Source organism: Tauraco erythrolophus, chromosome 28 (genome assembly GCF_009769465.1).
Source record: "Tauraco erythrolophus isolate bTauEry1 chromosome 28, bTauEry1.pri, whole genome shotgun sequence".
Classification (NCBI taxonomy): domain Eukaryota; kingdom Metazoa; phylum Chordata; class Aves; order Musophagiformes; family Musophagidae; genus Tauraco; species Tauraco erythrolophus.
In genome coordinates, this window is record NC_141492.1 from 5,898,426 (window position 1) to 5,926,421 (window position 27,996).

A 27,996-nucleotide genomic window follows, 5' to 3' on the forward strand; every position below is an offset into this window, starting at 1 on the left:
GAGCAGGTTCCAAAGTGTAAACTTTAACTTGTGATTTTTATTTGAACAGTCAAGATTGTTACCCATCACCGCAAGGTTAGCAATATGAATTAGATTTAATTTTTTTTTTTAAAAACCGGTAAACTGATTTCTCTTTAAAAAAATAAAATCTCTGGTCTTTTAAGGTCACTTCAGCTGCATTTTTAAAGTGGCTTTTTTTCTGGAATGATGGAAGTTGAAACCCTAGTGCTCAGCCTTTTAAGGTCAAGGCTGAACCCAAGAGGTTTAAAGTCAAGTCCATTTTGTCTCACGCCTTCCGAAGCTTTAAATGGTGGACTTCGAGAAGGACACACGCAGGTGATGATTCTCACCCAGGTCATGATTATGGAGGTCAATGAGCGATTGAATGGCTTCTTCCACAGAGCCCATCTGGATCAGAGCCATTTTACGGTCCTTCCTGCCAAGACAGAAGTTGAAGTCACATTCAGTAGGACCACGTGCAGAGTTTGCCCAACTCAATGCCAGTCCTCACCCAGCACTCCGCAAGGTCAGCAGGAAACTGACTGCCCACGTGACCACAATAAGCCTTCTCTATATATGGAGGAGTCTGTCTATATGACAAACATGCACACTCAAACTTCTCACTCAGCTGCCTCAGTTCTCTTCATCAACTCATACTCACCATGCACTTCATCCAGGGTTACTCTGGAATTCTTTGTTCCAGAGTCAAATATTACATTTGTGATGATTGTGCTCACCATTCACTCAGTCCGAGTTGGAATTCCATCGGAACTAAGTGCTTCTACCCTTCTCATACTGAAGAGCCCAGTGTAAGGACAGGACGTAAGAGAGAACACTTACTGGAAGAATTTGAATCCTTTGACCATCCCACCATTGCTTGAAAATAACATCTTGAGGTCTTCTTCAGTTATTGAAGGTCTGAAACAAATAGTTTTTCCAGTCATATGTATGTTGACACATTAAATTAATCTCCAAAAACCCAATTCTCTACCAGTAGCTTCTTGGACTGGAAAGGCTTTGAGGAACTACAGGAAGATGGGCAAGCTGCCCTCCTGCTGCCAGCAAAAAGCTGACTGTATTTACTCTCATGCTAAATTTGCAAACATTTTTGTACTCAGCCACAGAGGAACTCTCCATGCGGATACTTACGCAATATTGGACAGATGAAGAGTGGCAGAAGGGGGAAAGATGTTTTGGAAATTCTTGGAGCCTGGTTTCTTGAAACGATGTAGAGGAGAATTTCCATAGTCCTTAGTCAGACCCTTGTCTTCCTGTGCCTCGCGGGGAAGTTGTACTGTCTGGTGCTTGGACAGCGTTATACGGATTGGCTTCCCGTGAAGCTTCTGACCGTTTAAATGGCTCATGGCTGCAATGGTTAAAGACAGCACTGACTACAGTGGCATCTCAGGTTTGTTCAGACATTTAACTCACAGCTACAACTCCATTCTAGCTCTCCCCTATGCAGATACGACATCCTGCAGGAACTGCAGGGCAGGCACTGTTACTGTGCCTTCTCGTATGGCTTAGTCTATTTTCCCTCTGGACTACCTCGCACAAAGGAACCACACCTTTCCCAGAGCTGCCCCAAATCCACACTACGTATGCAGGCAGGCAACTGAGCGCATGGACACATTCTTCTCTTCCAAAAAAAGACCAAAAATCTGAAGGTACTGATGTTAAAGCTTTAACTAACCATTAGGTCCCTTACTGCTAACAGTCTGGTACTTTTAAGCTTGCTTACCAAGCTGGGCCTGGTTTCCATCAGCCATCTGAACTAGGGCATTCTCCTTCTTATTAAATAAAATCTTCACCCTCTGCACATCACCATAGACTCCTTCAAAAAGTGAGGAAACAAAAACAGTCTTAGGCAGGTGAAAAAATGAAGCCTCATTCAACTTAATATTAGCTAATCAATCCAACAGCAAAAACATTCACAACCAGAACTGATCTCATTCCAACCATGGTTACTTATTCTGCTCTAATTAAGGAAAATTCTTATGTAGCAGAATAATAATGGAACAATACATTAAAGAAAAGATACTGGGTTTCAGCAAAAAGCAAAAAATCTTACTGCCAGAAGACTGGACAATTTAGCATGCTATCACAATTTAAAACTCTTATAAAAGACATGCAAAGCAATAAATCATGCATAACTGAACATAAAATAAAGGCAAACTAAATTAAATAGCAAACTAAGTCAACAATGTAAAAATGAAATTATGCATTCAAAACATGGCAAACTGCAAACTGTACATTTTTGAAGTATCAAAAAGTAATCTCAAATAAATGAAAAACAAGGTAATAAAAAGTGTGAATAATAACATACCGAAAAGAATAAAGAGGCATTGGGGTGTAACTCTCTTTAGAGAACAGCAGAGCAAGGCAGCGGAGGGACAGGGAAGAGGTAAGGAATCGAAGGGGAGAGCGAGGTTGCACAAATCGTCCACAACGAGGAAGGGCAGAGTCCCCGCAGGAAATGGCGAAATTGGTTGATGGATGATGAAGTTTTCAAGATGGTTAATATTGAAGGGCAGGTTGGTTTCCGAAGAGCAGGGTTTTTTTTTTTTTTTTTTGGAAGGGGAATGTTTTTATTTTTTGTTTCAAGCAACAACAGGAAGCAGAAGTACCGTGCAGTCAGTTGGCAAAGAAATTCCGGATCAGGGGAAGAAAAAAAATTCAGGGATGGGGAGAAAAGAAAAAAGTAGCAAAAAACACAGGTCAGTAAATACATAAGGAAATATGTAGTGTTCCATCAGTCAGATTTATAGAATTCTACATAAAACAACTTGTTTACAGAAACAGTTAATAGGTTTTACCTAGTGGAACACAATGATAAAGAAAAGGCATTTTTACTTAAGATATACAAAGAAGTAAGAGACAGTATCACAACAGAGTGACTTCTACAGGCTTTAATATCCACTCAAACCGTAATGGTATTCCCTAAAATCGACTGAAAGTATCTTCCCTGATTACAGGTATTCCTTAGAAGGAAGGACTTCCCAGAACAATAACACTCAGCTGTGTTGCTGCTTGAGGCCCAGCGACCACAAGCAGCAGGCCGTACCGTGTACCCGGCTGTGACGACCCAGGGGCAGCGGAGTCCGGGTAACCATCACGCCTGCGGAGCGTTATCCTGGCGGAGCAGCTGCCCCAGCACCACCCCCCAGGGTCTGCCAGAGGCGCTTGCTATGAAGGAACTCGGAACCTCGTTTGTCAGAGATCCCCTTCCCTTCCACCGCCTGGGTCGGCCGCACAACGCGGAACCCCAAATCTGCCGTTACTTCTCCAGAACGGCAGGAAAAGCACCTCCGCTCCCAGCAACGCCAGCTTTGCACGCAGAGGCTGCATTCAGGGTAAGAGTCAGTGCAAGCTGGGACACAGACTTCCTCCACTCATCATGGAAAGGAAAAATGGAGTAATTCCCGTTTCGGAATAAAGCCTTGCACGTTACTGCAGAGCGGTCACTCTAGAGAAATACTGTCTCTTGACTAACTGGTTGTGGCACAGGTAAGTTTCTACAACACTGATTACACAGGCAATGGAAAAAGTTTCAGGTCTGTTAGTTCACAGCTTCAGTACAAGTATCAAAGTCTCTCTAGCCCAAAGATAAGCTGGATGGATCGTGAAGAGCTCATCAAAAAATACAAGGCATGAAATAACTGCTTGCTCCTACTCAAACCAGAACTGTGCACACTGCTCGGAGCTGCGGACACATGCAAATTAAACAGAAGTACAGCACAGCCCACAGTCCCGTCACTGCCATCAGATAACGCAAAATCATCCCAAGAAACATACACTTGACAGTATCATACTGGTCCAGAGACACGATGCCAGCTCTTAAAGACTTCTGTTTCGACAGCAAGTCACTGGGACCAAGCCAGAGCTGACAGTTCCTGGAATGGCAGAGGAGTTCCTAGGCAGGAAGAACAACTCCTCCAAACCAAAGCTGCATCACAGTCCCTGCCATTATTTCATGCCCTGGAGAAAACAGTACCGACATAAAAAGTGTCATCTGAAAGACTGATTCAATTGATTCATCTCATCAAGAGTTAAATGTTCTGCTCATTCATCACATCCAGGCTTCCCCTTTGATGCACGAGAGGTTTTGTGGTTACTCTGACATCACTGGCAAGTTTTATAGCTTCGCAAAGTATTAACTTGTGTGCGCAGTCCCACCAGTTAACGTGTTTCAGCAGAGACTCATCGCACTCCACTGTGCACACTGGAAGATTCTACACTTTCAATCCAACAAAGAGCCAAAAGCTGACTGCAGAAAAATCCAAGCTACTCATATCAAATTCCTCTGATGATGCTGTCTTTGACAAAAGACGACTTCGGTTCAAATATTACTTGCTTTTATTTGCTTTAAACCCAAATAGTTCAATTCACTAAGTTGAGTGGAATTGAAAATGTAAACTGTGAGCTGTTAAGGGGTTTAGCTAAGGAAAAACTTCCAGGAATCCTGGAAAGGGAAAATGTGCAAGCACATGGCAGAGGAAATACTGCACAGGTACAAGGTCAAGCTGGCAGGGTCCAGACACTCACTGCACAGAAAGAGCAAAGGTCAGAACGAACTCTCTCTGTAGTTCTGAATTAATGTATTAAAAACCAAACGTGCTAAGGAAAAGAAAGAATGGACATGACTACTGTGACCCAAACGACACTATTCCATGGGAATGGCAGGGAGACTCTAAATAAAGAGGGAGTGAGGGATAGATATTGTAGTCTTTATGGGACAAGAGCAGGCAGGCAGCATCCTTGGCTTTGAACCAAAGAGCAAGATTTTAACTTGAGATGGACTTTCTCATTTCCCTTCAGCAACTAGAGAGTACTGATCTGCTTTGAGTTTCAGAGCTGGCAGAGCACATCATCTGTTTTTCTAGTTTTGCTGTTTCCTTTAGGACACAGTAGGATTTCACTTTCAATGAGTTTCAGCACAATCTGTGTTCAGAAAGTGACAGCAGGGGTAACAGGAAGGAGAAAAAAAAAAGTAAAGTTAGGACTCCACTAACCTCAGGATTCAGATTGCTAACCAGCAGAACGGAGTTCCCTGCCCCAGCGAGGCCGGGAATGGCAATCCGTCCTGCCGCAGCCGCTGCAGCTGCTGCTGATGGGATAGCCAAAGGAGCTAGTGCTCCATGGACATGTGGAACTGACAGGCCTGGAAATCAAAGAATATTAACCAGTGAAGAAGTCAACAGCACATACTCTAGTGTATCTGCTGCACCAGAAGGGAGGGCAGCACACCTGTGACACGCACGTAACCATCCGAAACAGCGCCCGCATGTTCTAAGAGCAACAGGAGCCTCCAGTTCTGGTGCTGCAGGAAACGCTCCGATTCCCAACAGCATTTGCTCTTGCAGTGCCTGTGCTTAACGGGTGCCTCTCAGCACGACCGTGTGGACTACAGAATTTTGCATGTTTCACAAGAAGCGGCATCAGCACAAAGCCTCAGCTCTGTTGGTGCAGGAAAGGCATCGCAAACAGCGCATTCCTAAGGGTCTTTCCAACCAGTGCATGCCAGCAATGCTCCATTCTTTAACCACGCATGCAACAACCAGGTATCGTATGCCACCATCAGCTAATCTCGTCCTGAATGGAGAAACATTATGGGTTTATTTACAGGCATCTCCAGGTTGCTGCCAGTAACAGCTGGCACCTCACTGCATCAGCCCTCTGAGGGGAAGGGCTTCCAAGTTCAAGAAACAGTGGCCAGTAATCCATTACATGAAATTACTTCTCAAAGTGGCACTGTATTTCCCCAACAGGACAGGACATTAACAGAACACCCATGGCTGAAGGGTTTGATCTGTGCTTGTTTGTCGTAAGCAAGGAAACTCCATCCAGGTACAAGAAAGTCAGAGCTTGGTGTGCCATGAAAAACAAAGCAAAAATTGTTTAGTCTGGCACTGCAATGAGCATATGTGGCACTAAACCCTAAGTCTTTGATCTCAGACACTTGGCTGCTCCTGTAAGTAGCAATAATTTGTTGTCTGCAATATGAGCTTCACAGCACAACTGTAACAGTGCACATAACTGTGCCCAAGTCTAAATACTAGCTTTACTCAAAAGATTTAGGACAAAATGGACAAAGATTCCTTGCTTTTGACCACATTTATAGCTGCCAAAGTGAGTTCCCAACCTCTGCGACCACATGAGGAAATTTGAAATACAAAAAGTTTGATCTTCTCCCCATCTCCCCCAGTTATTTAAAATATTGCCTTTACTGCCCCTCCCATCCTGCTACTCATTTTTCTTTTGTCACTGCAATGTTGCCTGGCCAGAGGTGATACAGCTGCACACTCACGTTCCCAGCTGAGGTTATGTACCAAAACACCATTCCCTCCTGTGCCTAAATGTGAGCATTTAGAATTTACATGACTAACCCCAACAAAAATATCACTACTTAGCTTTAAAACATCAAGATTCTTCAGCAACAGAAAACCTACAGAAAATTTCAACTTACGAAATACAGTACCTGCAGCCTGAGGAATTGCAAAGGCAGGAGGAAAGCCAGCTCCTGCATATGGAGAAGCGGAGATTATTCCTGGGGCACCTGGGAAAGGTACACACATTATACAAAGATACTCAACAGCAAGAAAGCTGGACTTAGCTGGAATGCTTTGCTCTGTCCTTCAACATAAGCATTTAGTTGAAAGCTAAACCCTACAACATAAACAGTAATTGAAAAATGCCTCTAATGTAACACTGAGCTTCAAGAAACTACAAAAACTATTCCTCCTCCAAACCTGCTGTTCTGAAACAGCTTTTGGGATACAGCTGTTCACCAGAACACAAGCCAGTAGGTCCTCTGTTTAACCACAGCACAGTTTTCCAAGCACAGGTCACAACACCCCAAATTATGGCCGAGTCCATGCTGCGGGCACAACAGCAGATGGCACCCGGAGCCCAGACAGCCTGAAAACCTTCAACAGTCCTCACCCAAACAGAGAGGAGCTTTCAAAGCAGTAGTGCACCCACAGCCATATGCTCCTACTAGTAGTGTGCACTAGTTGGATTCAGCGGTTCCCAGATTTCCCTCATTAGTCACACTGTACTCTAAATACACCAGGATTACATCCCTTCCCCTTCCCCAACTGACACACACATTGGTTACATTTGTCCTGCTCCCACTTCAAGAACTCTCACCAAAAGCAGCTGCCATGGTCTGATCGAGAGAGGGCTGGTTATCCCCAGAAGGCAGGTCTGGTCGTGTATAGTCTCTGCTCTTATCGTTATTGTATTTTACATTGAGACTCGTGAGCTTTGAGAAATCTATGCGCAGCGTACAGCAGGCATTGTAGATGTTCTGTCCATCCAAAGACTGCAAGGAAACAAACCATCCTTCATCCAAGATGCATTTACACTCAGATCACAGCAACAAGTCTCTGGAGGGAAGAGGCATTACACCACCCCAGGTACCAGCGCGCCCCCTCAGAGGGAGCAGGTATCCTGCTCTGTGCAGAAAGCACCACCTCCTCTTCTCCCCTTCAGCACCCGCTCCAGTCAGCCCACCTGCTCCGGGCAGGGACGTTCCCTCCCGCTTGCAGTGCCATCTGCCATTAGGGCAACGCTCACATAACCCCATTATGACCACCAAATACTCAAAATGCTGTTTCTAATATCAACCCTAGATTAATGAAAGCAAGCCCCAAAGTTAGAACAATGCAGGTGTTCAGCACTGCAAGCACACTACTCACCAGTTTGGCATGCTGAGCACTCACTGGGTCAGCATATTGTAACAGGGCCTGAAATTGGTTGTTCTTCGTGAATGTAATTATTTTCAAGACTGTACCAAATTTGGAAAAAATCTGCAAGATAATATTTTCATATCTTGTTATCTCATTTCCAATAAGTTAATTTCATATTGATCTCAGTTATTAGAAGCAGAAACAATACAAGTTATCTTTGTACCTTGCTGGCTTTCCAACTTAAACAGGCTACTGCCTAAATGACTCCTGGACACTGTATTTGTTTCCCCCCACCCTCACAGAAGGACATGTAGCAGCTACTTCTGCTAAACCCTACACAGAACTTGAAGAGCTGTCTTGAAAACATGACTATTTGTCTCTTGCACTGCACCAGACTAATCCAACTAAAATGGACCAGCAATCAAATCTCTGGAAACTCAAGTTTGGCCAGATGGGGACCAAAAATAGAAGGATCTTGTGTAGGTGTCAGGATCTCCAGAAAGGAGGAATTTGACAGCTATGTTCAGAACTTGAATTACACAGATAAACACAACCTGTTAGAACACAGACATTGCAAATATATTCACTATTTGTTGCTTCCCCTTCCTCCAGAACGATCTTCAAGAAGCTGTGGCGACATGTTTTACCTGATGCAGAACATCTAGAGTGACAGGGTAGAAGAGGTTCTCAACAATGATCCTCAGGACAGGGCTCTGGCCAGCCATCGCCATTCCTGCATCCACGGCTGCAGCAGAGGCTGACAGCGCCAAGTTTCCGGACTGAACCGAGTTGACTGCTTGCAGAGCTGCTTGGGCACGCTGCAGAACCAAACATTCTGTTAGACCAACGCTTCTGTTTGCCACAACACACCTTCAGCTTTCTTTGAGCTTCCTATCTGCAAACTACTAGCAGAACTCAACAGTTAGCAGAACAGCAGAAAGCTATTTACTGCTCCTAAGGCTGGGGATGCAATGACTTTAGCACATGGACAATACAGACAACCTCAATCAGTTAAAAGCAATGCAAAAATAGAAACTAAAAACATGAAGTACTTATGCTACTGCTAGAACCTCACTCAGCATCTACTGATGTAGTAAAATTCTTCCATTGTTTAGAAAAAAAAGAAAAACTAGGCTCCTCTGGGGTGAAACACCATCTCCAGAAAACTACAGAAGCTGACAAGACTGAAAGATTAATGCACATCCACTGTAGGGATCCGGAAGCAAAAAACAACTTGGAGTTTTCCTGCAGAGTCCCCCTCACACACACAACACTATGATGCGCTCGCTGTTGTGCATCAGATTCTGGCTTTGTTAGTTGCACCGAGTAGCAGCATCTCATCTGCACAGCCTTAGATGCTCTGATCCTGATGAAAATCAGCCTGAAAAGTGAGAGGAGGCAAAGTGGATGTACTCAGCAGCCATCCCTGATAAGGAGGCACAAGTAACTTGAACTTCTTTCCAGTGTTCCTGTCCTGAAAGATTGCCAAGAACAGTTGAGCTGAAAAGGGAAGTTTTTCCCCCTACGCAGAGTGTATTTGAACAGAAACTCCAGGCAGCTCAGAGCCTCAGGAACTGCTCCGTTCAAGTGCTGCCTGCCTCAAAGCTAGCACTTAGCAGGAGACTGTACTCTACTGCAGACACCTTTTGCCCCATCAGAGCTTCATTTTATAGATCTTTCAAATATTAGGAACAAGCGTCCTAAAGGACTAGACACTAATCAAGCCTTTAGACAGGTATTCAGCTACTGTTTCTAACCCACCGACCCTCATGACCCCATATTCACTATGCCTTTTCTTCCCCTGCCATTACAGCAGCTTCAGCAGCTCGTTTAACAGCTTGCCAAGACTTTGGACACAAGCTATTTGGATAGAAGCTCACACGGTCCATTTTTGACAGTTAAACCAAATCTCAAAACACTCCCAGGCCTACACCAGCAGCACAAATCAAAACAGCAGCAGAGAACCACCTGTCCCTCCCACCAGCATGACAATGTAAAGAACAAAAACTAACTGCTTGGTTTGGAGAGTTGTCCGTCTTGAGCTCCTTGTGGTTGGAGAACTGGATATAGATGGGCTGGCTGCGAAGGACTGGAGTGACTGTGGTGTAGTAGTTCACCATGGTGTTGGCTGCCTCCTCTGTGTTCATTTCTATGAAAGCCTGTGCAGAAGTCAAACCCAACACCAACATGTCAAAGCAGCTCGTGCCAGGAGACAGCATCAACATCTGACAACAGCACTACGCGACTGATAACCTTGGGGAGCTTCCAGTTGAGTTGTAACTGATTTTCACAACTGCATTTACGTGTGAGTTTTTGAACACAAAACTCTTGAAGAACTGACTGATCTTCACTGTCCAGACTGACTTCATGTACGCACTACTTCAGTCTCATCCCGAGATCTCCATGCCACGTGTTCTTCGGAAACCGGCAGTGACAGGAGTGCCCGCAAGAACACGGTGATAACCCAGACTCTTGGCACCTATCGCATTCAGCAGCTTTCTGTTTTTCTCTACAGCGCAGGAAGCCCACTCGCTGTTCCGTGCCTACTTCCAACAGAAACGTAAGGGACTGTAGCACGTCGTTACAGCAAGCACTCACACATAATCACACCATGCAATACATCAGAGGCACATTTTCATAATTAAGGTTAAAGACAGTATTTTAAGCGATGATTAAAGTTGGCTTGCTTTTTCACTCCTTAATTTGTAAGGCAATTTTAGTTACCAAATTAGCGCACACCTCCTGCATTACCCAAGAGTGCTTTAACTCTACCCAGCTAATTCACTGGCTCTGCAAAGGTGCCCTGAACGTGCCACGTTACACTGGTGGTTACTCAACTGTCACGCTGGCTGCAGTGAAAAAGGCCAACTCATGTCACTGCTGGCCAAATAATTTAGCTGGTCTGTAATTTAAAAAACAGGCAAACTGCTAATTGTAAGTGACAACCTGTAATTACGGACTTAGCTCCTTGTACAGTCTGAAAATAGCATTTTCTTACAGCTCATGGGACAATCATGGAAAAGTAAAATAATAGCATGCAGAAGTTATTGACTCCTAATACATGATAGTTGTTTAAACAACTTGGACCTGGTTTACTGATGACAAACTCATCAAGCCTTTGACATAATCCCTGCTTTCAATTACGGAGACAATACCTGATTTTTTCCTTTCAGCATGAGAAGATTGGTGACCTTGCCAAAAGGTAAGCCCAAAGAAATGACCTCTGCCTCCGTGACGTCACTGGGGAGTTTACGGACATGGATTACTCGGGATGGGACCCCAGCACTTCGACTATCGCCTTTGAACTTTTTGCTGTCATTTCCATTAGCTGTAAAAAGCAAGAATGAGCGCTATTAGGGTGGGTTTAAAGAATACACAAAGAACACAGCCCCACAACTTTGGACAGTTTGTGCTTCCCCATGCAGTTATTACTCTGTTACAGAGAAATTCATAGTCTAATTTAACTAGAGTCTGAAGACACGTGGTTTTACTCTTTTTTTTTCAGATTACATGATGCGAGTGACATAGCTGAATGCCACTGCAATGGAATCAACTCTCCAGTGGTCATTTTACAGCTTGTTTACAGTGCACACCCACCTAATTCTCTATTTTGTGTAGGTCTGAGCCACTAATTCTAGATTGCTGCCTTATTCCTTTCAAGGCATTGACAAGCACAGAGGGCAGAATGCTGCTCTGAGCACCCAAGGACACTGTCTTGGCTGGGATTACTAACCTCTAGATGGTTCACAACTCCCAAATAGCAGCAAACTACTACACACAGCCAAAATAACCCTAGATGAAATTCAGTTGTGCTTTAGGTACAATAGTTTACAGCAAAGCCTGCATGTTCTAATTCTGTAAAATCATTTTAGCAACTGTCTTGCAACAATTTTATTCAGTCTACTAATCTCTTAAGGGTACAGGGCAGAAGTGTATTATTATTCAGCACTGTCCTACAAAAGGACAAGCAAGTACCAAAATGAAGAGATTTCAAAATTAAGACTAAATGGGAAAAACCAGACCACCTCATAGTATTTGCAATACTTATAAATTGCTATTCTTTTTCATAGGCAATATTACCTGCAGAAGAAGAGTTGCTGCTCATGATAAAGGGTCCGTTAGTAACACAAGTAGAGAAAAGCTCGTCAGATCCCCGCTGGAAAAGAAAAGAGGAAAGGTAAACTGACAGCATTTTTACTCAAGTCTATTCAGGTACTCCTAAAGCAGAACAACTGAGATTAAGCTGTAGAGAGGCTGAACAGAAGCAGAAGTGAAAACATACTGACAGTGGGCAGTGAACCTCACCTCCATAAATTAAATATAAGTAAGATCCAATTTAGTAATTGAGTAGCACTATGCAGTATCTCTTTTCAGCTAAGCAGAAGGACTCTGAGGAGCTGAAGCATTGCTGAATTGTCTGAAGCCGCTAAGTGCAGCGTTGTGCACAGATACAGTAGGACAATGTGGATATCAAACAAAACAGCTTTCTGACTACTCGTATCAGACAAGATTTTCATTCTTTTAGGTTACGCTAGAACAATACTGTAGTTGATCAGAAGAGCAAAACAGACAGGCTGCCTGGCACTGAGCAAGGGGACAGAGAGATTATTTTACTGTGGGTTAGCAGGAGTAAGGAAGTCTTAAAGCAAAAGACAAGTCATCAGAAGCTGACTAAAACTGTTAGGGCATGGCTTGGCAATTATGACCCAAAGATGTGTATTACATCCCAGTTACAAGCAGAAGACGCAACTTTGAGACACTGAGACCTGAAAGAAACCGATCTCTTCCCCTCCCTACCCCAGAAAAGGGCCGATCAGTAAAGCAAAGCTACTAGCAAAAAACTACTTTTCAAATTTTACAAGAGAAATAGGCTCACATACAATACATTGGATTCTAGCACCAAACAGATCACTGGTTTGTTGTCTTCTATCCACCACCCCCAGAACAGCAGCAGCTTCTGGCACAGCAGCACCCACCATAGAGTCTCCATAAGCACATTTAAGCCAAAAGACAGACCAGCATTCCGGAGTGGAGAAACCTGAGTACCACAGGTACAAATCTTTGCAATCCCCTCTACTGCTTTCAGACAACTTGTTGTTCTACATTAAAGTCAACACAGCTACTCGCAAAACAAAGCTGGGAGTAGCACAGCACATCCCAGTATCTTGATTATTCGAGTTTTCTTACTGCAGCACTGTGTGCTTCGACTCTATGGAGGAAGAAAACACTTGACAAAAAAATCTAGAACAAACTGCTCCTTCTAGAATTAGACTACTTAAACTGGTATTGCAGAATTAGAGAAACGCATTTATTCCAGGCTTTTGAGCCGCTGTAGGTGTAATTCCATCTACTCGCACAAAGTTACTGAACTGCAGGAGCCTGGCGCTTCTCCATTCCCTGCAAACAAAGCTGAGTGACCTGTGGAGCCGATCACTGCATGCAACACGCGCTTCAACTCGTTACAGCATCCTGGTAAAGTCACCCACATTACCCCAACTGACCAAGACCAGCCCAACCCAAGCAGGAGGTACAAAAAATGCTACTAAGACAACAGCAAACACACCTACGAATCACTTCTTAGCGCAATCTGTACTTGCATACACGATACCAGTATGGCTTAGTTTCAAATAAGTTACACAGAAGACCTCAATTCCCATTGTAAACTCTGAGCAAACACGATAATACGTCTGACATAAAAGCACTTTCTGTTAATTTTCTACATTACTCTTACACAGAAATGCCATGCTAAAAGGCTTTCATCAACAGCAAAAAAAGAACTGAGCTCATCCCTGCCTGGGCTGACTCCCACCCGCCTCGCTGGAAACATACCCGCTGCTCACGGCGGCCACCAGACACTATCTTCCACCATGCCCTGTATCCGGTGGCACCTGCAGAAACAGGATCTGTGCCACAACAAAAGCCCTCCGCTCCCTTCCCCAGCACACGGGCTGGAAAAGTAGGTCACACGAGAAGCCCCAGAACACTGAATTAGACACAGGTTTTGGTGGTTTTTTTCTTTCCCCCTCAAATCTGGAATTTCTTGTTTGACTACTCACTGCTTGCTCTTCAAAGACAGGCTTGAGGACTTTGATGTTCTGAATACGAGGAATTGGGCCCAGTTCCAAAACCACAGCTCATGTGCTGCTGCTGGTCACCTGCAAGCGCTGACCAGGTTCCACGAGGGCTCCGGGCTCCCAGCAAGGTCTCCTCCTTCTCACAGGGTGTAGTAATTCGGAATCAGCCTTTTACAGCTGTTCCAATTAGCACTTGGATTCCTGAGTAGAGCGAGGCAGGCTCATCTGGGTGGCTGTTAGCCTGGGATCCCATCCTTTTGATGACTTGAATTAATGTGTAATTTCGAGGCTAAAAAACCCCACCAGTTTACCATAAGAACACTGTTGAGCCTGAGCTGCTGCCAACACTACAGGTACAGCTCTACTTTCCGTGGGCTGATACAACTGGCAGCTGATTCCAAGAACCACCCAGCAGTAAACAAATGCCGTACCAACGCAGAGGAGAGTTTATTGGCCTCATGAAGCCCCTCCACCAGGCCCAAACTGGCCTTGAACTTATAAAAAAAACATTCTTAAACAACAACTTGCTAATTTCTGAACACAAAGAACTCCAGCACCCCCCGTACGCATCAACGCATCCGTGGAAGTGTGCTCAGCAGCCCTTGCAATCCATCATGGAAACGCCAGGAGAACAAGCCACATATTTGGCTCTCGTGGAGGCAACACTGGGAAACTATAAACTGGAAAACCAAACATTTATACTATTATGGAAAGAATTTAAATTCTCTGAATTTAGCTTCCCTAATGGCTTGTTTAAACTAAACATTTTCTCGCATATTTGAAGATCTACTTGCAGGGCACTTGGACAAGGAACACTCCGCTGCTGGTCTCAAGTCAATGTCTTTTTAATAAAAGGGCAATTCCTAATCCACTCCCCTCTTATCTTGGAGACATCTACGCTGCCCGCTGTGACCAGAGCCAGGAAGCAGAGGGGGATGATTGTTCCACATCAAAAGCAGCAGCAGTCAATTTGTAAGCTTCCCAGCTGGAAGTACATGCAAACGAAGAGGGAAGACTGCAGCAGTTGGAAAACTACAGTGATTCCGAAGTCTCTTCTCTACCCGAGGAATTTACAGACAGCAAAGTACATCCATAGTACATCCACAGTTACACCAGAGCTGTTCCAGACTCCTTTTAAAGCACAAACCCAGGGGAGCTGCACAAACCCACTGCACCGGGCAGTCACAGTGGACTCGCGCTGGAACGCTGCCTCCAACAGAAGGAAGCTGCATCGACCACAACTTTCCATCAGCGTTTGTTCTTTCCCCATTACTGCTGGAGCTGACCACATAAAACCACAACACATCTCTACTGACAGCTGCTTTTTGGAATGCCCTCACCTGAGGCAAGCTGAAAACAAGCACTCCACTGGTCTGCCCTCCGTATCGTGACTTCGGCAGCAGCCCGTACCGATCGCCTGTCCTTGCGCCTGCAGATTGCCCTCGTCTCCTTCCAGACTCCTATGTTGTCTCTTCCTATATGTGTCAGAAGCTACGAATGAGCTTTAAAACCACATTATAAATTCTGATGCTCCATACCAAGCATCCCAACTCACCAGAGCCAGAGAAACCCAAGCAAGCCTGGCTGTTTTAAAAGGTTCAGAAAAGGTTCTCCGTCGGGTATTCTGAATTATATCATAAGCCACTGATTCTGAAGCACTGTACTATTTTATTTATGCTTAAAGCTATGCAAACCCAGGGAAGGGGAGGAGGTGAGCAAATGGCTGCTCGCCGGCATCAACCCGACCACCACGGTTCCACCTCTTTCCTTGCCCACTACGGCGGGAGGCCCAGCGGTGCAGTGCTTCCTTCGAGACACAGTTCTTCGGATGCTGAAGTCCCCATCCCTGCTCACACGAAGCATTAATTCACGCTGACATTTCTGTTTAGCTAACTCTTCTGCAGCTGGTATTTTTATGACAAGATTACCAGAAGCAACAGCGTGCCGGCAGGAACGCCGCTCTACAGAAAATGCTTCAGTTGAACTAACAAATCTCCTCTTCCTGTTTACAGAAAACAAATACTACTCTCGAGGTTACGCTGCCAAATCCTACCTAGACCAGCACAAGGCAGTTTCTGCTACCAGAATCACCAGTCAGACACATACTGCTACCAGGTGAAACGCTGCCCGGGAGCGTTTCTATGACAGCAGCCTCCTTTGTCTGCGACACTCCTGCCTACAAAGGGTCCCCTGCTCAAGCTGCATCATTTAATAAAACACCCGCGCGCCGTGTTGTCTTGCTATCGATACTGCTTTACTTCCCTTTTCTGATGCAAAGCAGAACTCTAATATTTCACATTTTTCTAAGTTATTTTTGACCACCCCGCAAACTAAGCTTTTTTTTTTAAGTTTTAACAAGTTCTAAGAGTTTTGAATTAGTCTAGGTTTTCATAGCTTAAAAAGCAACTGCTAATCCATATGAAAACTATAAACTGTCTCATTTTCACTAGGATTTTACCTGAACATTACCATAGTTTGGAACTAAGCCAGAGCTTGTCTCAGCTTCTACCAGCATACCTAGAAGTACTACAGAAATTCTCAGCTGCCCTATCTAATCCTTTAAAATAAGTGACTGGATCTTAAGTAGGTAAATAGATTACAATAAACCAACTGCATTCTGCAAAAGGCTAGAAACAAACACAAACTAAATTACTATAAAAATATGAATTTCAGGACAAACAGGTGATACTACACAGTAGCAATCAGCTTTCAGAATGCAACAAGGGCTACAGGCAGAAAGTAAAATTAAAGCACTGGCTTTAATTTTTACGGAAGAGGACAACAACTAGAAAGGCCAGCACACTAGAGGCTAACCAAACCCAAGAGCTACGAAAAACTCTTTCCCTGGCTCACTGAGGAAGTCCTACACAGCAGCAACGTTCTCTGCCTTTGGATACGGAGCACCTTATACTGCTCCAAGTTTTTAAACAGACTAAAGGATAGCAGTATTCCTCCTCCTTGGGAGGGAAGTGAGACTTAGGAGGCACACAGGGCATGAGCTAACATGCACTTACAAAAAGCAAAGCAGGTAACAGCTGCACATGGGAAATCTCCCTCTAAAGTAAACCCAAAAAACCTGCACTGTTACAAGTCCTCCATCTGCTTTTCTTAAGGTCAGGTAAAAAGCCTGTCAGAAATCTTGGAACTCTGGCCAGAGCACACAAGCATCGCTGTTCTACTCCAGTTTCCCTGCACTTGAAAAGAGATTCTAGACCCAGTAAGAAACCAACATAGTATTTCACACACAAAATGACACACAAGTCATTGAGAAGCTCACACAAAACCTTTGCTCTGATAAAAGCAGCAAAAAAAATTCTTGGAGCACAGAAAGAATTGAGCATCTCTGAAATACGCCTCAAGGGCTCTGTACAAGTTCGATCCCAGAGGAATGGAAGAATGTACTTTGATACTTCAGCTCACGGCTCAAATCACTGAAGAAACTAATACGAGAAATCCAGTCTGACGACATCATCATTCATACTCTTGTTACTTTCCAACATTTTTTCTGAGAGATTCAAGAACTAGGAATGGAACTAAATTTAAACGACTAGAAAAGAAGGATGCCAGTTTTCCTTTTTAGTTTACTTAGTTTTCCTCACTTCCAGCAAGGCCCCACAGGCCTCTTTTCCCCACTCCTGCCTCCAACACTCTTTAGTCACTTAAAAGTTAGAGCAGGGTGAAAAGCATTCCAACTTGGGTCACAAACAGAAAGCGTGAGTCAACATTTTCATAACAACATCTCTGAAGAACACACAACACAACTGCATCCTCCTCCCATCCTGCCCCAGTTGGAAAGTTCAGATCAACATGAAATAACTTCACATTGAAGATCCTGAAGACTGCAGCCGCCGAGCCATGGGTGGACCACCATCCCGTCAGCCTGTAGGCAGCACCTACACGCTCAGCGCGTCTCTGCACCCTGTTTCAGACACACAATTCACACTCTGATCAGCACCAACAGCACGAGGTGAGGGAGAAGTCACTTTAGTTACCAAACTGCTCACTGCATCCCTGCATTGTGTATCAAACTAAATCCCAGCCAGCAGTGGGCACACCACACTGACATGGTGGGTCTGCGGCAGAGGCATCAGCCTGGCAGGCAAAGAACACGCTCCGTGCAGCCGGGGCAGCAGACGCTGTCGCCTACCACTTACGGCTTTTTCAACTGTTACAGTCCCGCTCTTGTCCGGACGAGATTTAGACTAATACCTTTACAGAAGAGCCAGCGTGGTAAACCTCCCAGTAAGATTTACAACAGCATACTGGGTACACACGCACGTTTTCAGCATCTGTGAAACCAGCTTGGCTGGTCAGAGCACTGCAAAAAAATTTAAGCGCACCAGAAAGTTATCTTCCTACCACACACACTGCCACAATAGCTGGTACCATTTCTATAGTACACAGACTTTCGAGCTCCTAAAAGACCCTGGAAACCAAAGCGTTGGATTAAAGCAATTGCTTACACCGCCCGACGTGAGATTTTGCAATAAGACACATCATGAGCTCAAGTGCACACCAGCTTTGGAGCCGGATCCTCAACCCACTCATCTCCTCCGCCCCTCCCTGACTTTCTCAGTCTTTGCTACTATGGAGACACCCTGTGAAACAAACCTGCCCTTTGAGCAAATAAAAGGTGTGGCATTTTAAATAGCCCAAAATTCCCCAACTCGGAGCACTGCAGCAATGCAGTCCTGCTGGCTCTGCAGGGCAGCACACGCCCAGCCTTTGTGATCCACTGCTCCCAAGTGGAAACTCAACTAGCAGTCAGCCTTGAGCCGCTTTCATCATTCCAGTGGAGCAGACGGGCCCTTGGTGAAGCTTCACAAGCACTACCAGAGAGAAATTCTGCCGGATGAGTCACTCTGGGACAACGCAACCCAGGAAAGAACATTTTGTGACCGAATCTGTAAAATGGCCCATCGAACACACAGGTTGAGAAGGAACTCCACACTAACTCCATCTCACCTAAATTGCACTTGTGCAATAACTGCAATCTCGACAAACCCCGAGCAATCGCTGCCTCGGGATTACCAGAACACACTTGCTGAACTAAGCACGGTATTCAACGAGTTTTCATATGAAGCTTGAAAGACAGCCACACCAGAATCACCCAGAATTCGAAATTAAACACTTACTCTTCTGGCTGGTGTGAGGTAACAAGTGTGGCACCAGCCCATCTACGTTCTCTGGTTTGACAATACTTGAAAGAGATGTCAGTGACTCGGAGACCAGAGTCTATCCCCATACTTGTGGGATTAAAAAGACGAAGCTGAATAAATTTGTGTTAAATATTTTGCTGTTTTTTTTAACTATCACAGATTGAGGGTAAAGTAGGTCTGAAGTTAAAATAGAATATTTTCTACACTCATTTTCTAGAAAGTCTCACACAATTTCATTTTCATCTGCAACAGGAGTCACAGCTCTTTTCCAAGTGCAAGTAATCTGAGTTAGCTTCCACATAAAAAATTGGTTTAGAAGTGATAAACTGCTTTAACCAGACCTAAGAGCCGGTAAGCCTGTGGCAGTGGCCTTCCTGAGCACCTGTGCTCCAGCCAACAGCTTAAATTCCTATCCAGCTTCACCCGGCATTTCCACAGCTTTCCTAACCCAAGCAGAGAGCTCACCCGCCGCCCTGCACAGGACAGGTATCCCAACTGGAGACACGGGTGCACAGGTCAGGCATCCCAACTGGAGACACGGGTGCACAGGTCAGGCATCCCAACTGGAGACACGGGTGCACAGGTCAGGCATCCCAACTGGAGACACGGGTGCACAGAGCCCGTGCGTAGCACTAAGATCAGACCGAGGTGCTCAGCAGGCCCAGCTGACACGACGCTCACGGAGACAGCCATGTCCCTGGCTGCTGACATGCGGCTGCCACGCGTGATCACGCCTGTCGAGCCCACAGGAGCCAGCTTGTTGCAGCCTCCAACCGAAGCCATAGGAGGGGACTGGAATTTCCTCACAGCATTCCTGGCCCGCTGCCTGAAGCCATAATTACTGTTCCCATGGCAAAGCTCCTGGCTTGATCACAAATCACTTCTATGCAGTCAGCCCCTATCACACTCTAGCAAACCCTGTTTTAAAAATTAACTACTCAAATGCCACAGAAGTGTGCTTTTTTTTCCCCCCCTGGAAAAGCATCACCTTTCAAAAAGAACCCAACTTAAACAAGAAACTGTAAGATTATTAAAGCACCTAAAGTAGTCTGAGACTTTTTCAATCACTGAAATGCAACTTTAATGACATCCCGTCGTTCATACTCTTTCCAGTAAGTCAGTCCTGCTCGGAGCCCATTACAGCCTAAAGACATAGTGGTATCCGGGCAAATTAAAAAAAGGGAAAGGAGAGAGCGTGATCTTGATCAAATTACTTGGAGGCAACTGCAGGGGTCAGACCCAGCACCTTAGAGCTCACAGTGCCTCCATTTTAAGGCCATACTTCCTTTTCAGACAGCCATGAAACTATGGGAAGAAGTAAGTCTTAAGTCACATGTTTCTAATCTGCAGGACATTCCAGAAGTTGTGCATCAAGAGCCCCATACCAGAACAGTCATGAGTTTCCTAAACCAATTCACACACTTGAAACGGAGGAGCCTGCAGACTAGGCTGGATGGGAAGCCCAGGAATGGCTACTGCAAGTACCACCCTGATGAACAACATACCGTCTGCAGTATGGTGCAGTGCTCAAGCAGTAAGCCATGAGAACATCTGGGGACTCCTCAAGTTACAGAACCTGAATATAACAAAAACCTCAGAATGGTTAATAGAAGTGGGTGTGAGTACCCTTAACATGCAAATTAAGGATGTGAGAAAATCCTAAAACAAGGTGCCAGCACCCCGCCTTTTAAAACAATAAGGTAGAGCAACATGATACACTATCACCAAGTCCTCAATTTCAAAGCTAGATGTAGCAACCGGGACCACGTACAGCAGAAGACACCCAGAGGCCACTGGCAGCCATCTTTGACAATCTGCTCAGCAGTGTTTTAAGTTGCAGGCACTTTCCCCACTTGTCTGAGAATTCTCCAACTTTGGGACATCCCAGTCAATAGCAGAACACTGAAAAGGTCTACTGGTGTCTCAGCAACAGATCGCTTAAAGTATGCCCAGAGCTGACAGCTTTTGGGACTGTAACCTACTAATACCTTAAACATGATGGAGCACCATTCCTGCCTTCCCTGTACATACATAGCAAGAATAAGTAAGTTTACATCAGATTAAAAATGGTTTTCCAGCTCAAATTTTCATGTCTACCTCAGCAGCTCAGTCAGCAAGATCTCTTGTGAGCACAGCTTTCAGAACAGACACTAACTAGTTCTATCTCCACCTGAACCTCATTTCTATGAATATGTTTTATAAAGTCAGTACATCACAAAACTACAGTTCCATAGCATAATTTTAATTTATCAAGCAATCATAAAAAACATCTGCTTCTGGAGGGAATCAGTTCATCTGAAGTGAATTCAGTGATGCCCCAGGGCTCAAACGAATGCTGATGAGGAACAGAGCTTTACCACTGCAGTTATTTCAGCACAGACAACACTGAAATGCTTCGGTCACGTTAGAGAAACCTTCCGCAGTCCCTTCGAACCGCTCACGGGCAAACCAAAGGAAGGGAGGCTCGAGTGGAAGCAACACACAAAAGTAACAGCAGAATTTCAGGAGAGCTGCAGGCAATGAGGTTTTACACTTACACAGAGGTTAAGGATTTTGAAGAAGGAACTGATACGCGACTTGATTACACAGCTTTCTGAAACAGAGGTGCCTGCACCTCCCTGCGTGCACAGGCCCTGCAGTCACAGGATCTCCAGCACGGAAGCAGCAGAGCACGGGGAAACTGCCTGGACACAGCTGACCTGCACGCAGCCCCGCAGAGGACGCGGGCGTAAGAGCAGCCTTCGTCGCGTTCCGAGCTGTGCGCAAAGGGGATTCTACCTCACCTAAGCAAGTCCGTGACGTGTATAACATGTAGAAGTACATTCGTTAATATTATGGTGTAATGACATGATCTACACTGGCATATCCAATGTCTTAAACACAATCAGATAACACGGCTATGCTGAAAATAATTTTAAAACTTACCTTCATCAAGATTATTCAACTTTCCTTTTTGCTCCTGCCACTCTCAATTTTGATTAAACTTTCTCAAAACCTGCCTCATCTGACTTGAAAAGAAGTCTCATTTTTGATGCACACTTTTGTCTCCCTGCTGCCCACCCACTGCACAACTGGCCTAACCATGGCGACAGTTCTGTCCTGTGCTGGGAGCAAAAGCACTCAGGTGGGATTTCTCCCAGTCCTCATTTCAGAGATCTGACTGCACTGGGGACTGAAATCCCTCCCCCAGATGGGAGGGATGAGGCATGCAATACCACATCCTGAAGCTTTTCAAGATTCACTGAGGACTACAATTACAGCTTCAGAAGATTCTTGGTCAAGTTTAGTTATGTAAAACCACTTCTTAAAGCTGCAGAAACCTAAAGCTGCAAATTAGACATTGTTTGAACCAACTGAGGGGACTTTTACCTCCATTAATCCATTTACTAGAAGATGTTGTATTGAATTGCTCTACAGCAGTCATGGGATGACTTAGTCCAGCTTTTATAATGGCTATGAACTATTAACCAACCCTGCTGCCCAAGCTCAAGCCTTTCCTCCTCCTCCAATGCAAACGGAACTCCTTGCAGCAGACAGCGTTCTCAACCAGAACCAGACGCTATCATGGCACTACGATTAATTCAAACTTCAGATTCTCACACAAGGAAAAGTCAGGATCACCTTTCCCCTACAGCCATTAGAACTCCTTCATGTGTTAAATGCTTCTCAGAAACTCTAAAGCACTAATAAACATGCCTGTGCTTAACGGTCACATCTAATTTTGTACTTCCAATACAAAAAACCATTTGCTGCCTAGGAGCAAACTCTAATGCTCCCACTTATGTAGCACACCACACGTGCTCAGCTCTACTCCGAATTAGCTCTGTCGCACACTGCACCGCTTCACCTGCCTATTCAAGTTGCCACATGCAACTATTTCTATTTCTTAGCCAGTAACGCAGACGCCGACCCAAGGTACAACTGGGGCCATTAGGAAAAGCGGTCAGATGGCTACTTTGAGGGCCAACGCTGACACACGTACTGCCTAATACCAACAACTCGCAGGGCTGAGCTTACTGTAGTCCCGAACCCAGAGCGTTAGCTACAATGTTCACAAAGTAAAATGAAAAACCCTTTAATTCATGAAGGAGTGCCGGTCTATCCCACACATTCCAGTTTAACACTTCACAGGAATGAGCTTTCACCCTGCCAACACAACAGCCCATTACCACGCACGGCAGATAAGGAGGCTCCTGTCAGCACTTTGGGTTTCAGGGCTAAGTCTGCACTTTCAAAACCTGAGACTCGAAGGGTAAAGGTCGTATTTACTGTACTCACAAGAGACAAAAATCAACAGCTGAACACTCAAATTTTTGTGGCAGAAGGATTTTTGACATGTAACTGAACAGGAATTCACATAAATAAAGGAAATGGAGTTCTCAAAAAAGAAAGGACCAATTTCTCCACTGAGAAGCATTGTCTAGCACGCAAACAACAAGCATGGCTTGACATTCTATTAGGGGAAAGGGCTGTTTCTAAATGCAGTAAAGTTCTTCTCTAACAGTTGATAATCAATGTCCAAATGCAAAGAGCTAAATGCTGAGCCATAATAAAAGCTTTAAATGCACATGAAACTAAATTACCTTCTGGTTAAAACCAATTTACCTGGTACCAGAAATAACCCTTTAAAGCTGAAGATCTGCATTTGGTGAGGCTAAAACTAGGTCAGATGCTGAGCAGTGTAAAAAGAGAGAAAAAGTGAGAAGTGCCTACCTTTGTACCAACTGTTATATCTTGGACAATGCTGTAGAAAAAAGAAAGAAAAGGATTAAAAAAGTTAGATAGGTTTGCCACAAATATCCAGCATAGTTTACAGTAGTAAGAGAAAAGCAAGTCAAAGTGCACAGTTGTCTCTGCAAGTGAGCCAAGGACAGTTTATACAAAGAAAAATTATTAAATGGTGATGGTGGAGACCCAGGACCCAGTAGTGCCAGCAAACTGCAGCTCTTCCACTTCTTACAGTGGAGCTTGCTCTTTCTGCAAGGGTACCACGGGGCACTACGGCAAAAAACCCCGTTAGCACAGCCCAGCATTCTTCCCGAGAAAGAGATGAGACCAGAACACCACCTCTAAGTCAGAAGTGCCAAGAGTCAACTCCACCACCAGTATTCACTTCTGCAATTTTTAACAGCCTCATTTCCAAAGAAGTAACCTCTGCTATGCTGTGAAAGAGGCTACCTCTAGCAAAACAAGACTCAACAGTGAAGACTACTAGTGCCAGAGCTCCAGTGGCACCAGAGACAGGCAGCACACACCACGCCGAGCCCGGGCTGCTCTCCCAGCCCAGTCTGGAGCCCGCGCCAGGCTGGCAGCAGCCTCCAGCCCCCGACACCACTGGGGCCGGATCAGCGCCAGGCGAACCCGGCACAATTCGACAGGACAGCTCCCAGACTGGGTATGCCTCAACACAAGACTCCTCTATCAATTCTTTTCCACTTAGGAAAACAAAGTTTTCCCTAGCACGGACCTGAAGTAAACACGGTATTCAACTCTACCATATATGCTTAAACCTCCTAAAATAAGACTTCCTGGTTAATTAGCACGAAAAATAGTGTTGGGTGGACCTCGAGCAACTGGTGCTAGCTCTTGTTAGCCGGGGACATTATATATCACAACATACATCTACTTACAGCTACTTCTTTCACTGATGGAATCAGAACGACCTGTCTACGGCTCTGCTTACTGTACCTGGGTAATCTTCCAGAGTATCACAGTACCTGTATGTTACTCTCTTCTGTGCAAGTGCTCAAGACAGTCTAAGCATTTCAGTTATATCCTCGCACTGATGACTGTATTTTTTTTTATAAACTCCAAAGCAGCAACACAAAACAGAGCAGAAATTATCATTTCAGACTGACATATACGCAGCACCGCCTGTTTCAAATCCTGTTTTTCAAAGAGCTGACCGTAATTTCAGAGTAAAGGATCCAAAAGTGGCTGCCCAACAGACCTGCAGCAACTCTACAGAAGCACAGCAGAGCAGAAGGCAGGGCAGTCGTTCTCAAACAGCAGTGTGAAACCTGCACTACTCGACAACAATTCTACAGTGATTTAGCACTAGAGAACTCGCATTCACTGGTTTGTCCTTCCCTGCCCTCCTGCAACAACTCGTAACTTTTCACGGAATTAAGTACTGCTCGATCTTATTAAGCCATTTGTGTCTCACCAGCTCCACAAACAAGCCCTAACACAAGCATACGCCAGCTCAGCTCCTCGTACTTCCTCTTCACAACCACCCTGCCATGTCATCACAACCCAGCACTGTACAGCTGGAGTTGGCTGATCCAACGGCTGCTGCCAGGAAGCCACGCGAGAGTTTCTTTTTTCAAGTGAAGTCCTTAAGGAACGCTCTGTATGAGAACGCCGGGCTCTGCGATCCCTGGGCTCTGGTCACCAACCAAGACAGATGGGTTTTGCTGCACTTTTGAGGACCAGCAGTAATGAAATAATTAAACCCATCTGTACATATCAGTTCAGTCATAATCATTCTACCAGAATTACTAAACACGAGCACGCATTTCTTCAGTTAAAATACACACATTAACCCCATGATTTTCATAACCTTCAAAAAATTATTTCCAGCAAAGCGTAAGAACAGGGAATGTCCCAAGTTTCCAAAACTCTTAAACTTACCCCAGAGCAATTTCTCTTACTTCCTGTTCCTCTTGTGGGCCTCACACACAGGAAATGTTTTACATAAAGTAGCCTTAACAGGGGATTGCATTTAAAATTATCCACCAGGAAGAGCTGCTTTATTTGCCAAGAATTATTGATTCTTAGAATATTGTTGTAATTCTTTTAATAACAAATACCACACGAAACAAGCACCAACAGATTTAAGAATTTTTATTCAAGAGACATGTAATATACTTCCAGTTCCCACTTGCCCTCTCTCAATAAGTTATCGTATCTTAAGTTTTATTCTCTTGTTCTATGTCAACCTTAAGGGATTAAAACTTTTCTCATTTCTGAAAGAACAGGCAATAAAGCCTTTCAAAAGAATTACTTTTTACATGGAATGGGATACTTCCTACGCAATAAGGGGAAAAAATAAGCAGCTCCAGTAAAACCTCTGGGTCGTTTTCCAAAGCAGCATTTCCCATATGAACTCCTGGCACACTTTAACAAAGCAACTTATTCAAACGGGATCATTTGAGAAACACAGTTACGTATGGGTTTCGGTGGGAGAAGCAGACACAAGCAGCCTGTAGCCAGAGAGGCCACTGGCTGCCAGCAAGGCAAAAACGCAAAGCCATTTTCACAAACAGCTTTCCAAGTTTCAAAAGCAGGCAGCTTTCACAGGGTAAACAGATCACACACCAAGATCTTCAAAAGATAATGGATCATTAAGACTCATATGCTACACAAAAATTTCTACAGTAAAATAACAACTTTTTTAACACTTACAGTAAATCAGCTTTCCTAGGAACTACAGTGAAGACAGATGAAAAGCTTATTTCTGCCATTAGAATATATGATCACATGTTGAAGTGGGGTTTTTTTAAATATCATTCAACATGATGCGCAACGTGTTATGAAAAGCAGAGCAACCTGAACTGCACCCTAGACTGTAAAAATTAATAAGACACACGATTTTTACGGGGTTTTTTTTAGATGAAAACAACACCAAGACGCCACTTTTTCCGTGTGTAAGAGCCCCGACATGTGACTACGCCCAATTCCCCCCACAGCAGCGCTCCGAGGCGGAGCAGGAGGCACTAATTTGGGCGTCCCGTCCCTCAGACTGGGAAAACAAACGCTTACTCGGAGGCCTTCGGAAGCCTTGCAACCACTGCGCTGGAGAAAAACCGACACCCGGCCCACTGGAGCCGTGGCACAGGCGCCAGGAGCAACATGGAGCCCTCGCTTCTGCCAGAGGTGCCTCGTTAGAGCCTCCGCTCCAAAGCGAACGCTGCCGAAGCCAGGCGCTGGGAAAGGCGGTGATTAACGCGAAACTAGTTCTGCCCAAGACAGAGCTGCGCTCTGGAAAAACTCCGAGTCAGGCTGGGAGGAAAGTTTTATCCCGCCGGAGTGCAGAGCGGGCAAGAGGAGGAGGAGGAGGGAGCTCGCGGGCAGCGCGGCTCCGCCGCGGCGCTTCACCTGCGGCTCTCGGTAGCCGCGACGGAGCCCCGCGGGCCGCCCGCAGGCGCCGCGGCTCCCGGGAAAGCGGTGCGAAACCTGCGCTGATCGGAGACGCGCTCACAAAAGGAAACCCAGCGCGAACCCCCCCGCCCCCGCCCGCTTGCGAAAGCGCCAGACAATGGGAGCGGGGCCCCGGCGTGAATCAGCTGCGGGCCCGGCCGCGCCCCCCCCGCCAGGTGCGCCCACTCCCGGCGCTCCGTTCCGCCCCCCCCGCCGGGCCGGCCCGCCACGGAGCCGCGCCGGGATCGCCCCTCTCCCCTCCGCACGCCCACGCGGCGGTCGCAGCCGGCCGGACGCCTCCCGAGGGCCGCCCTCCCCCCCGCCCAGCCCCGGTAGGGACGGCGCAGCCCCCGCGGGCGGACACCCGCCCCGGCACGGAGCGGCTCTCCCCCGGCGGGGCGCGAGCACGAGGCGAGCGGGGGCCGGTCCGCACGCGGCGCCGCGTTGGGGCGGCGGCTGCGGAGCAGGGGCCGCCCCCGCTCCCCCCCCGCGCGGCGAGGGGCTCCGGGAGGGCGGCCCGCGCGGGAGACCCCCCTCCCGCACCGCCGGCCACCGCCCCCTCCCCTGCCCGCCTCGCCTCCGCCGGGCGGCCCGGCCGCACCCTCGGCGTCCCCCCCTCAGGTAACGCCCCGGCCCCCGGCGCGGGTCCCCAACCGCGGCCGCCTTCGCCCCGTCCCCCGCACCCCGGGAAGGGTCCGGCAACGCCGCTCCCCAGCCCCCGGCGCGGTGCCGCCCGGGCCGGCGGGGAACTCACCCGTCCATTGCACACGGAGGAGACCCGTCGGGAACGGAGTGGAGGCGCCGGAATAGCAGGAGCGAACCCAACCGCTCCGTGTTATAGACTCACAAAATGGCGGCGCCGCCCGGCCCGCCTCACCCGCGCCAGCACCCCAGTGGCTATCGGAGATGTCATCTTGATGGCAGGGGCGG

At 46.1% G+C, this 27,996-nt stretch overlaps 1 protein-coding gene across 6 annotated transcripts; it reads right to left on the minus strand.

Moving 5' to 3' along the window:
* Window positions 1-17: 17 nt before the first annotated feature.
* On the minus strand, window positions 18-27,892 carry PTBP1 (polypyrimidine tract binding protein 1). Of its 6 annotated transcripts, none has more exons than XM_086627625.1 (15): window positions 27,821-27,854; window positions 23,638-23,668; window positions 11,772-11,847; window positions 10,847-11,019; window positions 9,704-9,850; window positions 8,339-8,509; window positions 7,701-7,811; window positions 7,150-7,324; window positions 6,479-6,556; window positions 5,013-5,161; window positions 2,327-2,360; window positions 1,742-1,834; window positions 1,150-1,366; window positions 841-918; window positions 18-436 (listed from the first exon to the last, which is right to left on the minus strand). In XM_086627625.1, the coding sequence occupies exons 1-15, from the start codon at window positions 27,826-27,828 to the stop codon at window positions 304-306; spliced, it is 1,674 nt and encodes a 557-aa protein (XP_086483751.1). In that variant the 5' UTR covers window positions 27,829-27,854; the 3' UTR covers window positions 18-303. The 6 variants fall into 6 exon arrangements, with proteins under 6 accessions (XP_086483751.1, XP_086483750.1, XP_086483754.1 ...); XM_086627624.1 differs by having other exon boundaries at window positions 6,467-6,556; XM_086627628.1 differs by lacking the exon at window positions 23,638-23,668 and having other exon boundaries at window positions 6,467-6,556; window positions 27,821-27,892.
* Window positions 27,893-27,996: the final 104 nt, after the last annotated feature.

Bases quoted from the DNA above. Each gene is read 5' to 3' on its own strand.
- PTBP1 (XM_086627624.1), bottom strand. The intron at 9,851-10,846 runs GTATTGTCTCCG...ACTTCTGCACAG, and splicing joins TGCTGAAAGGAAAAAATCAG to GCTTTCATAGAAATGAACAC. The intron at 7,325-7,700 runs GTGAGTAGTGTG...GTTTCCTTGCAG, and splicing joins GTGCTCAGCATGCCAAACTG to TCTTTGGATGGACAGAACAT.